Source organism: Saccopteryx leptura, chromosome 3, assembly GCF_036850995.1.
Source record: "Saccopteryx leptura isolate mSacLep1 chromosome 3, mSacLep1_pri_phased_curated, whole genome shotgun sequence".
Lineage (NCBI taxonomy): Eukaryota > Metazoa > Chordata > Mammalia > Chiroptera > Emballonuridae > Saccopteryx > Saccopteryx leptura.
Window position 1 is genome coordinate 270,001,994 of NC_089505.1, and position 12,781 is coordinate 270,014,774.

General features: G+C 52.2%; 1 protein-coding gene across 1 annotated transcript in view; it reads left to right on the plus strand.

Annotated features, from left to right (window-relative positions):
- Window positions 1-2,324: 2,324 nt before the first annotated feature.
- Window positions 2,325-12,781, plus strand: part of KCNK12 (potassium two pore domain channel subfamily K member 12) — a 62,179-nt gene continuing 51,722 nt past the window's right edge. Inside the window, exon 1 of the mRNA XM_066372387.1 lies at window positions 2,325-3,379. Coding sequence (XP_066228484.1) covers window positions 2,989-3,379 — 391 coding nt within the window. The 5' untranslated portion in view covers window positions 2,325-2,988. The remainder of the gene's footprint in view (window positions 3,380-12,781) is intronic.

Consider the following 12,781-nt stretch of genomic DNA (forward strand, 5'->3'; position numbering starts at 1 on the left):
AGGAGAGAGAAATCTGAGATAGCAAGATAGTAAAAACTCAGGACTGAAGCAAAGGCATTAAGGATAGCCACCTGGAATTTTCGGTGACTTAGATGTTGATTCAGTGGGCAAAAGTGTCTGTCCTTCATCATTGGGTTGGTTCCCGAAAGAACCCATGCCTGTATGCAGGGAACTCATCATTTTGCTATTATAAAATTGATTAGGTCATTCAGAGCAGAGATTGATCCTGAGGGGGTTGCTGCTAATCAAGCTGGAGGACAGGCAGGCCCTCTGCCAACTGGGCAAGGAGCTGGTCCAGAGGCACAGAACACTGCAGCAAAGCACTCTGTCCCTGCCCTGGGAGTCTGGGCAAAGAAAGCCACTGAGAGGTTGGACAGTGTCCTTCAGCTGCAGTTGGAGATTCCAGGGCAAACTCCTGGAATGACATTTCTCAGGGCCTCTGTCAGAGCCTGGCCAGTCAAGTAGAATCTGGCCTTGGAGATCCATGGCTGGGCTATCCTCCCTGCGTGCAGGGGGGGATGGATGGATGGAGGAACAGGCTTGGGTGGCAATAGTGGAGCGCCCAGGGGAGGCAAAGTCAGGGGTGGGGGGGATTGAAGTACATTTTGTCAATAGTAACAATAGTTTGCAATGTAACTTTGTGCTTGTATCAGCCTCTTGCATTGGATAAGATGTCCTACCCCTCAGGCAAAGGTTCTCCTGCCCCCTTCTAGGAAGATCTTTGCAGAACTGCCCACATGCCACCCAATGCCAAGAAGTCTGGTTCTGACTATGGTGGTGGTGGAGTCTGTCCCCATCTGTCCCCCACCCCCCAACACAGAAGAGAGTACACTTGGCTCCATCTACAAACTGGAAACGCATTTCTAGGATGATCCAAGACTCCAATGTGCCCAGGTTTAGGAAAATCAAGTCCTAAGTCAGATGCCTTTTAGCTTTCAGACAGCCCCCACCCCATCTCCCATCTCCACTTGAGGCATGATGTCAGAGGGCCCGGTGAGGTGGACATTTGTTCAGGGACCACTTTGAACACCCTGACTCTTAGGGGACTGACACTGTTGCCACCACTTTCGGTTGACCTTGAGTGTTTTCTGTGATGGAGGCCACACAGCCAGGTATTTGGGGTGGGAGGCCATGCCTGCATTTTGCCACAGTTCACCCACCTAGGGTATCTAAGCAGTCAACATGATTATTTTCATTTTCTGTCATCTGTGTTGTCTCAACATCATCAGGGGCCCCTTCTGTTGTGGAAAAGGAATGGAGAGAGAAGGGACTCGCTGCCCAAAGAGGGCGTTTGTGCCAAGGCATTCTTCCCCACAGAACTTTGTGACCCAGCCTGTGACCCACGGACGCACTGGCAGAGAAGCTGTGGCAATAGAACGGAGTACCCTCGTTGTTTCCTGTTCGCAGCAGGGCTAAGGGGGTGATGATCTCTCTCTCCCTTGTTCAAGAGCACACACACTCCACTCCTGCAGACGCCCAGTGGTGGTGGGGTTTGGGGTGCCTCTTAACGAGTTCCCCCTATACCTCCTCTACCCACCCTGCCACAGCCAGGTTGCAATCCGGACTCCCCAGCTACGGGCTTTTGGGTTCAGGGAGGTGAGGTGGCGAGAGGAGATCCAAGCAGCAGGGTAGGCCTGGACGCTACCTCCTCTGGTAGCACCTCGGTCCCCTACTCTCGCCTGACTCCTCCCCTGTCTCTATTCCGCAGCATCCCTGCCCTGTCAGCACGCTGCTTCAGTGACTGCACCTGCCTCCGACTGGGGGGAGACACAGGAGGTAGAAAGGGAAAGAGAGTGTTTGGGGAGCACAGCGCAGCAGGGTGGCCTGGCGCGGTGGCCCCCGCGGCGCTGGAGCCGCCCGCCCCGCAGCTGCGGCACCGACGCGCTGTCCGCGGTGCTGACGCCGGCCGCCCAGCTCAGTGGAGAGGGGGGAGGAGACGCCCTCGTTCCCCGGTCGCCCCGACTCCTTCCCAAGCAGGATCATTTTCCCAAAGGAACCCTTTGAGACCTGGCACTGCGGATGGATCCGGGGAGAAGAAGCGAGTGGAAGGGAACTTAAACTTCAGACTGGAGCCAGAGAAACCTGGTGTCTTGTGGCCCGCAGCCCCGTAGACCGCAAGGCACCATCAAATCGAGCAAAGTTTGGCGGCAGCTTGGAGATAAGGGAGGGGATTCTGGAGCCGAAGCGCGGTGAGGGGCCGGACCGGGTTCCCGGCGGGGTGGCAGCAAGCACCACAGACCCGACACCTGCTTCGCCTGGGAGGCAGGAGGCGTTGCAGCAGCCCAACTCCCTACCCCTGCCCTCCCTCCCTCACTCCCCCACCCCCAACCCAACAACCCGCCCCGGGCGCTGGTGACTCCGCCTCTCGGTGCCGGGAGGCTCTCCGGCTGGAGCTGGAAAGGGAGCGCTTCCCCGACTCAGCTCGGTTCTGAGCTCCGAAGCCGACGCCGCTAGCTCCAGCCCGGGGGCGGGAGCTGGACTGCCCGCACAGCCTGCGCTCGGGAGCTGCCGACCCGGGAACGACTCATGGGACACCCCCAGGGGCGCTGTTCTTGCCCTGCTGCCGAGTCCCAATCCTAGGCGCCCGGGCTCGCAGCCTGCCCCGCGCGCAGCCCGCGGCCTGACCGGAGAGGAGCATGAGGCCCGGGGCCCCGCGGATGCTGGCCACAGGGCGGCAGGGGCCTAGCTGCAGACCCCCGAGCCCGGGGGCAGCGGGTGCGGAGTCGCGGGAGCCCGCGAGGCGTCGGGGCGCGGAGAGGAGCGCTCCAGCCAGGGCGCTCAGAGGGCTGCGGGACCCCTGTGTGGCCTGAGCGCCGAGGAGGAGGCGGAGGAGGAGGCGCCCAGCCGTCCGGGCTCTGGGAAGGCGGCGAGGGGCTCCGCGGCGGCCCCCGACTGCTGGCCACCATCCTCACGTTTCTGCTCCCGCGGGGGGGATGTCGCGGCCCGGGCCCAGAGCGCCGCCCCGGCCCCGGGGCTGAGCTCCGGACCATGTCCTCCCGCAGCCCCCGGCCCCCGCCCCGCCGCTGCCGCCGCCGCCTGCCGCGCCCCTCCTGCTGCTGCTGCTGCTGCCGCCGCTCACACCTCAACGAGGACACGGGGCGCTTCGTGCTGCTGGCGGCGCTCATCGGCCTTTACCTGGTGGCGGGCGCCACAGTCTTCTCGGCTCTGGAGAGCCCCGGCGAGGCAGAGGCGCGGGCGCGCTGGGGCGCCACGCTCCGCAACTTCAGCGCGGCGCACGGAGTGGCCGAGTCGGAGCTGCGCGCCTTTCTCCGGCACTACGAGGCCGCGCTGGCCGCCGGCGTCCGAGCCGACGCGCTGCGCCCGCGCTGGGACTTCCCCGGCGCCTTCTACTTCGTGGGCACCGTGGTATCCACCATAGGTGAGCGGCATGTCCCGCGCGCGCTTCCTCTCCGCGTCTGTCACCTGCAGCCCTTTCCGGTGCTCCGTGGCTCGGCCCGCGTCCTTCAGCTACCCCTCCTCTTCTAATGCCCCACTGCCTACTTTCTTCTGGCCCTCTCCTCTTCGCCCGTCCTCCTTTTCCGGTCCATTCTCTCTCTTAACTGGCTTTTGATGCGGGAGGTGACCCTAAGAGGCCCATCTCTGGGCGCTCACCCAGGGGTGAGTCTCCTGGCAGTGCGCCGAGTGGGGAGAACCCTCATCCAGGCGCTGGACAGACGCAGGACCCGCCCGCGTCCTGGCACTTGCCAGCTCTGTGACTGAACCGCTGTGCGACTCAGATTTTTCCTCTGTTAAAGGACTTTTGAGCATGTGTTAAGGGCCTTCTGCTTCCTATTCCTCACGCCCTCTGGGCCTCAGTTTCCTCATAAAAACGATTTGAAAAGCCTCTTCTCACTCCACTCACAGCGTTTTTTATCTCCTGTTTCTCCTTTTTTCCCCACGTGCTCTCCCCTCAGCATCCTCTGGCCCTTTTACCTGGGGGAGTATGACCGCTCCCAGAACCTTTTTCTTAGATTCCTTTCCCACCAGCTTCTCCTAGAGTTTACACTGCCCCATCCTCAAAGAAAAGCCCGTGGGACTTGGAGGCCTGCACTTAAGCTGCTCTTTTTCTGGGTCCCCCCGTGGTTTTCTCCCCCTCCTTAACCCTTACTTCCCCTCTTATTTCTTGGCCTCTCTTCTTGCCATTTTTTTCCCTACCAATAGTGGCACCAAGGGGCGGGGTGGGGATAGTGTCTCTATACTTTCTATCATTCCTTCTCCCTTTTTGCTATAAACAGTTTATGGTTGCGCAACCTTACCAAAAAATGCTTTGTAAATACTCCTTGAACCTCCTCCCCACTTCTCCCCCCCCCCCCCGAGCCTCTTCTGTGAAGATCCTTCAGCCACCGCTGCTCTGCCCTCCACCCCTACCCTCTCTTCTTCTCCTCTCACCCACTTTGACCATTCTTCCCACTTCCTGGACCCTGGGTGTCACGTGAAATAGACGTCCTGCCCGGTTACTGTACAGAGTGCAGAATACAAGATTTTCATTTGGCAAAATTTTGTGTGTGTCCCATCCACTCCTGCTTGGAGTTCCAGGGTGGGATAAGGTACTTGGATGTTCGGACCGCTAGTCATTCCAAGGCTGGTGGTAGTTTGGGAGGAGGGGGCTGCATCAACTGGTCTGAGAAGTGAAGAATTTCTTAGATACACCTTCCATGAGTGGGCGCTGTTCTGGTTTGGCATGTCAGCTTAGAGACAGGGGCACGAGTTAACTGACCAGTGTAAAGCATCGTAGATGGCTGTTGGCGGCCCAGAGAAAGACTGCATCTGTGTCAGGGTATGCACAGCTGGGGATGTCTCTCTGAATGTGTATGGATAGTTTACCAAAGGGCTTCCTTTCCTTCAATGATTTTTCGTGTGCCTTGCTTGATCCAATTATTTTAAATTTAAAAAGGCAAATGTGGCCCAAGTCCAAAGCACAAATTGGATAAAAATACCCTTTAAAAGCTATATCATGTTGTTATGGTGATTGAAGATATAAAATGACCCCCTCAAAAAAGCCCCTTTGAAGAGCTGTATCAAGTTACTATAGCAACTAGAGGTTTTTTTTTTAAGTGGTTTGAAAGTACTAAGGATGCTTACTCCTGAAGGATGACATCATGTGCTCATAGCTCATTATTGATTTGTGCTTTTCCTTTTGTAAACACACCCTTTTGCTCTCTTCCACCTAGACACACACACCTGTGCACATATTGGGAGGCCACAGCATTTCTCTCCCAGTGACAAAGAAAAAGATGTTAGCAGTATCCTCTTCCTCTGTGGGCTGGCTGTGAGTTTATACAGACAGGGCCCCATTCCAGTGACCTGTTGTCTCTGTGCCTCTTTGATGAGCTCCCATCCATTTCTTCATTCACTGCCCAACCACAGTGTCTAAAGCTTCTCTCAGCTCTTTGCACAAAAAAATAAGTCAGTGTCTTGGCAAATTGTTCCAAGCCCCAGCCTTTAATCTGCGGGCAGGAATGGCTGTTCTTTAGTCAAGTGGAAAGAACTATGTTCTCTCTTTTGATTTGTGTTTTTTGGATGTAGACAAGCAGTGTAGGAGGGCTACACTGAAATGTGTGGCTGTGTTACAAATGACCCAACACATTGTTTTTCAAAATCTGCTACAGGAAGACATTCATCTCTGAGAGGAGCTGCACTTAGGGACCAGAACTAAACTATGGACAGCTCCGCATTGAACTAGCCCTTTGCAGGGGTGCCGAGATAGCAGCACAAGTAGCTGGGTCTCTGTCGGTTATCCACCTGCTGCCGTAGTCTGGGGCAGTGGTTCAAATTGGTCAGATAAGTTCTGTTGAATCCCAAAGCAGCATGATTGTCATTTCAGCCTTCTCTTGCAAAATGTACTTGGATGAAATTTAAGTAAAGACTTACTTATGCCAGTTTCTCTTCTGCTTACATAGTTCCTTCCCCTCAAATGCCCTGAGGCTTCAGAGACAATTATTACTATTACTGGTGCTTTTATGGATTCAGCAGGTCAGGGAGCCAAAGCTCAGTCCTAAATGGGCATCAGGATTCTTTATCCGCTAGCTCATCCAGTGAAAAGGAAAATTAGCATGCATTCAGTTTTATCTGATCAGTGAATATCAATGCAGTGAATGGTCTATACAGCAGTGTGAACTTTTTGTGTATGTGTGTATTGTGTAGACCAGTGGTCCCCAACCTTTTTTGGGCCACGGACCGGTTTAATGTCAGAAAATATTTTCACGGACCGGCCTTTAGGGTGGGACGGATAAATGTATCACGTGACCAAGACAAGTGTCAAGAGTGAGTCTTAGACGGATGTAACAGAGGGAATCTGGTCACTTTTTAAAAATAAAACATCATTCAAACTTAAATATAAATAAAACAAAAATAATGTAAATTATTTATTCTTTCTTTGCGGACCGGTACCAAATGGCCCACGGACCGGTACCAGTCCGTGGCCCGGGGTTTGGAGACCACTGGTGTAGACCCAGCTAAATGATTCATCTAGACTTTAGTATAGAAAACCCTTCCTTCATTCATTCCATAAATATGATGTATTGTGCATGTCAGGGCCGGTACTATGTTTTGAATAGTTAAATACAAGGCAAAGTTCAAAGCATATTCCAAAATGGGCCTTTGGGTCACAGTGTTTTTGGGGTAGCAGCTCTCAGCTATCCTTTCTAAAGATGATTGGAACAAGGAGGGGACCTTTGGTCCAATCCCATATAGTATAGAATATTAAGGGACTTGTCTCAGGTCACAGTTGAGCATGTGTTTAGCTGGATCCAGAATTTAAGTTACACAGTGTTTGTTCTACTGGTTTCATGCATATAATTGGTGGGCACATTCTTGTTTGAGACTGAAGTATTAATTAATGAGTGTGTGTGTGTGTGAGAGAGAGAGAGACATCAGGGTAGGGCTGAGCAGGAGGACTGCTCGGTTGATCAGGCCAACAACTGACTAAATCCAGAGAAAATGTGAAGGAAGACTTATCTTAGAGGTCAGACTGATTAGAAGCATCTGGCAGGTTTCAGACAGCTGGGAAGGCAAGATCCAACCAAGAAGGTCCGAGACTGGAATGCTAGCAAGTGGGAGACATTCTGATCAACTCTGGTCTAAAAACAGAAGCCACTTGCTTTCAGCCTCTCTCTCTCTCTCTCTTTCTCTCTCTCTCTCTCTCTCTCTCTGTGTGTGTGTGTGTGTGTGTGTGTGTGTGTGTGTGTGTGTGTGTGTGTGTGTAGGGGAGGGAAAGAAAGGGCAGGAATGGGCCTTCAGCTAGAGGGAGACATAGAAAGAAAGTTCGGCATTGTGGTTGTATGTACCAAGGGTTCCATGGAACATCATGATGAGGTGGAATGTTTGTCCTGACATTGGCTTGAACAGAGTCCCATATCCAGAGCTAGGCAGTTTGCAACTGTGTAGATGTATGTGTGTCCACTCGGCACAGACCCAGTGAAAAAACTCACCAGTGATTGTTCAGCAGTAGCTGAGGCTGTATAGAAAGTCAACCTGAATAGCTCAAGCAAAATAAAAATCTACTTTGTGGTCTAAATTATTCATATGGATTGCTTACACTGAACTGGAACCTGGTTAATCGGTATTTCTCCCACTTAAGCTATGCCACATATTCCCAAGGGATTGAAATCAAGTTTGTTTTAATGTGAATATATCCATTTATTCATCTCTACATTTAACAAAATCCAAGGCAAGCATAACTCATCAGAGATGCATGTGTGGCCTTTGGCATGTTATCTGCGTCCCCTGTGACTTTATGAACTGAAGACAAAGATGGTGGCATGGTGTTCTTTTAATACTAAGCAATATTCTTGAAGGTAGTGCTCTAGCTCAAAGATATTTAAACAATCCAAAGAGTATTAATCCATCATTTGACATCCTAAAGGGTATTTTATTGGTTTACTTTGAAAAGATTAAAAGGAAACTCTCCACTGGGGTTTTAATTATGCAACTGCTGTCAGATTTACACATAGGGAAGAACATATTTAAAAGTCTTTCTCAAATGGCAGCTTGATATAAACAGAAATCTTTTTGCTTCCTTTTATTAGGTTTTCTGGCAGCATATTTCAGCTATAAAGCTAAAACCAAGGCTCTATAGATGAGGTGGTGAAGGTATGAGACTTGTCACTTTTGGCACTGCATAATTTAGCTTGCTACTGTCAGAATTAGGTACACTTAATTATTCAACTGTGAGATTAGTAACAAGTTCTAACTCTTTTTCCCTCTTTTTAACATGGATTTTTTTAAAAAGGGTATTTTGGTTGTTTTTTGTTTTGGGGGGTTTTTTACTTCAAAGGAAACATTATAAGACCGAAATGTCACTACCACATTTACATTGGACTTTCCTCTAACATGTGTGAAACTCATCCGGAAGTGGTTCTGACCAGGAGTGAAATGCATCACCCAGAAGGAGAGTAGCACCTTTCCTTGCTTTTCTCCTTCATCAACTATTTTTTATTGAAAGATGATTCTGTGACAACTTTGAAGGACCTTTAGGGAAAAAAAATTGTAGCTTTAGATTTGAAGCTCTAGGTGGAGAGCAGGAAATTAATTCTCATTCACTGCTCCATCCTCAGCTCCCAGCCCTGGACCCAGCACAGAGTGAATACTCAATAATTATTTGTTCAATGAATAGGACAACAAGTCACTCATAATCCAACTGCCCTAACCCAACTCTTCATTTTTGCAGGTACCCCCTGCAGCTTTTTGTCATATCTTTTGTTAGGAAAAGGAAGGGAACTAACTGATCTATGCCAACTTGTTAAAATTTTATCATCAACATTTCCATGTTTCCACATAGTCTTCACATACTAATTTTAGTGGGTACATAATACATATTCCATTTGGTTGATGTTCTATAATTTACTACTCTTATTGCTGAGAAGCTGGGTGGTTCCCTTTTGGGGGCTATTTTTAGTAATGCCACAGTGATTATCTTTATGCAAATGGCCTTTCCTTTCTGTAATATATTCTTGGGTTAAATACCCAGCAGTGGAATTGCTGAGTCAATGAATACTGCTGTCTTCATAACTCTCTGGTGGGCCCCATTGGAGTGAGGGACTGCCTGGTCTCCACCATGCTGAGCCTACACCTCTCCAGAGCCCAGCAGAGACTGGACAGTTACCCAGATAAGTGTTTTGTGGGGACGGGCCACAGATCCACTTGGTTCTCTTCAGGACTGCAGTCAGCCCATCCTCAACAAGCTGTGGCTTCAACACTTTAGGCCTCCCTTGCTCTCATGAGAGCCGCTTCATTTGGGAAGGTTTGGGTGAGTGGAGAAGGGCAAGAAGGAGCAACAGACTAGAGCAGCTTCCAGGCCTTTAAAGACTGAGAGAGAAGGGTCCCAGGAGCCCCCTTTCTCCCGCCTCCTGCACTGCTGGGGCAGTCTGCTCCACTCCTGGGCCAGGACAGCTGAGAAAGAGCATTTCCTCCTTTGTCCTGGTAGTGCCCAGCAGTCCCAGCTTGGATCAGCCAGAGTTGTGTCACATGAAGCAGAGGTCTACCCCTAGAGTATTCCAGCTGAATAGCACCACAGACATCCTCCAGAAATGTCCCCAAGTGCTTCCAGTGGTCAGAAAACTCATTAGCCAACAGAGCCAAATATCAACAGTACAACAATTGAAATTTCTTTTGAGAGCCAAATTTTTAAAACTTAAACTATATAGGTAGGTACATTCCTTATCGAGGTAGCGCCCACACGGGGTATTTGTGGAAGAGCCACACTCAAGGGGCCAAAGAGCTGCGTGTGGCTGCGAGCCGCAGTTTGCCAACCATTTTGTCAACAAAAGCCAACATGTGGCCCATTCAGAAAACAGACAGGAGCCGAGCTGCTCTAACTGGGTGTGGGGGCCAGAGCCCTGCCCACTGAGTTCCCCTGAGATGCCGTATACTCCCCAAAGGCTTCTCTCAGGAGCACGAGAGATCCTCCAAGACCCACCAGAAGAGGCTAATTTAGCCCTTTTTCCTCATTTTACACAAGGTTCAGAGAGGTGGGGAGGTTGCCCAAGGCCACACAGCAAGTCAGAGGGGCATTTGCTTCAACCCAGAGCTTCTCCAGAACCTCCCTGCTTAGATTCTGAGTCCTGACTTCAAGGCTTGAGCTCTCTCCCTGCCCTGGAAGAGTTTCCTGAATACTGCGAAACCTCAGTCTCTCTCTCCCTCCCTCCTCTCTTTCTCTATCCCCTACCCCCCACCCGATGGGACAAATGCAGAACCAGATCTAGCCAGGGTTCTTTTGAGCAGGTCCCAGGCGCCCCAGCAGGGGTGTGCATTTGCTGTACTTCCAGGAGAAAGGGGAGGAGCTTGTAGCGAGGAGGTAGGGCATCTGAGGGCCAGCAAGTCAGGGGTCCTCCAGGGAAAGCTCCTGCTTGATCTGAAAGCAGCCACAGAGCCTAAAGGTCTGTTTGAAGGTGGAGGTCGGTGTCCCACTACCCCACTAACTGCAGTGGGACTCTCCCTGTCATTGTGTGGCTGCCTTAGATTTAGAGGAGCCGGGAGACAGAGCAAAAGACCATCGTGTCCCTGTGGTCACCCGCCCCCCTGCCCTGGGTCTCCCTTAGTCTTCTGGCCCTCCTTTTGCCTCTGCCAAGCTCCATTGACTTTCTCAGGATCCAGAGCTGGGGCAGGGACTGCCAATCCGCTAACGAGAGCATGTGGGGACTGAGGTCAGCACGCTGCACAGTCTTAGCCTCTCACCTCACCCAGGGCAGCGGCAGGCTTTTCCTGCGGGGGAAGGTCGAGAAGGCAGGGGGCCTTGAGGCTATGAGGTCATAGGCTTTCCATGGAATGGAGAAAAGGCTTTGCATAGTGCAGGGGAGGCACTGGGGGAAAGTGGAGAGGGAACCAAAGCCCCTTGGCCCACACTCCAAGCCAGCTCTTGGCTGACACCTCTGCTGTCAGGCTCTGGCCCCAGAAATTCTATCCTAAACCCCGTCACTCCCTAGCCAGCCACTAGGTCTAGCCTCCTCTGCCAACTGCCTGTGGCTTTGGTGGAAGATGCTCTGGACCCTGTCTGTGAGTGTCACTTCCTTCCTGGGCTTGGGTTCCAGTCCCATCTCTGCCACTTGCAAGCCCTCTTCTCCTGGTGAGTGGATGCACCTCTCCTCGCCTGGGTTTTCTCTGTATTGAGGATAACAGTGGTTCCTGACCCATGGGATAACTTTAAGGACTGAATGAGCTAAACCACACACAGTGCCTGGCAAGCCCTGGGTAAACATTAGCTGCGCAGCGCTGGGTGAGCCCCACTGGTGAACCCTGTGCCACCTCACTGCACAGGAGGAAAAGCACGGCTTTGCTCATCCCCTTCAGCTCCCTGGCCACACCACTCTGTGCACAGCCCTCTGGGTCTCAGTCCCTGCAGTGTGGCATCTGCTGCACTCTCATTGGCCGCTGTCCCTGGGGCATGGTGCTGTCCTACGCTGTTACATAACTGGCCTGAGAGGGTGCTTTTAAAAATGCATTTTCTTTGGTTCCTCAACTGGAATGTCTTAATAATTCCTCACATGTGTGTGTGCCCTTTCATCTTTTCAAAGAACATGTGGCAAACAATTGGATGAGTGATTGAATGGTGGGTTGAGCCAGTGTCCCCCAGTGCTTCTCTGTTCCCCACTCTCAGGACAGAGCCCTGGGAAGCCATCCATCCTGGTTTTCAGGTGGATTGGGGCCTCTTGGCTATGCTTGGACTTAGGGGAGGTTGGGGAACTGAGACCAGCAGAGAAGCCAGTGCTGGCCGAGACTAGGCCCCTCCACATACCTCGGAGGGAGGTCTGGTGTTGGACCACAGTGGAGGTTGCTGGAGGACAGCACTGCAGCAAACAGCCCCATTGTGGTGGGAGCCCAGGGGCTGCTCCAGGCCCCCAGGCCCAGACTTTACCCCACACCCTGCACCTAGGGGCTAACACAGCTCCCCTGACAGGAGAGAAAGCACTCCAGGTCAGAGGTCTCCTGGGGACAGGACAGGGGAGGCTGCACGACCTACCACAACTCTCCTTTCCAGACTCTGCCATGCCAGTGGCAGGGCCTTTGTCTTAGGAAGCAGCAGGGATGACCAAACTATCAGTGGTCTCACCAGTTGCCACCATCCCCCTTCCCCGCACAAGAGTGTCCTGCTTGCCAGTTTACTTTGTTTTCATCCATGTTTATTCAGGGACCTCCCCAAAGCCCTGGGACAGCAATGAGGATGCTATTATCCCATTTCAGAGATGAAGAGATAGACACAGAGAGGTTAAGCAACTTACCTGGGATCACACAGCAAGTCAGTCAGTGCCAGGATAGAGGATTCAGGTTGCCTAGCATCTTCTCTGCTGCCCTTGAGCATTACCACAGAGGGGGCAGAATCATAGCCCAGTCAGGTCAGCTGGGTGGGAGGGAGGGGGGAGAATAAGGGAGTGTGAAGCTAGGGTGCAAGCACAGTTTAGGGACTGGGTTTGGCTGTGCTGTGTTCCTTGCAGCCCCAGTGGCTAGACAGCCAAAGGCCGCCTTCTTTCCATCCTTCACTACCGCGCACCCGGTGCGGGAGGGTAGAAGTGCATGGCGACTGTGCCGGGCTCGCGGGAGCCCTGGAGCCTGTGTGGAAGGGGGCTCTGGAGGCCTGAGGCACCAAGCTCCTGCCCAGAGAGGGACCCTGTGACTGCAGGGCTCTTAGCTTTGCATTTGGGATAGAGCAGTGGACATGGAGAGGTGGGAACAGGAAACCGAATAACCAGAAGGTCTGCACTTGAGCATACCAGCCGGGAAGTCTGGGGACACAGCCAGCTCAGCCTTGGGCCCCCAAAAGACAGGTGGTTTGTGAGAGACTCTCCCC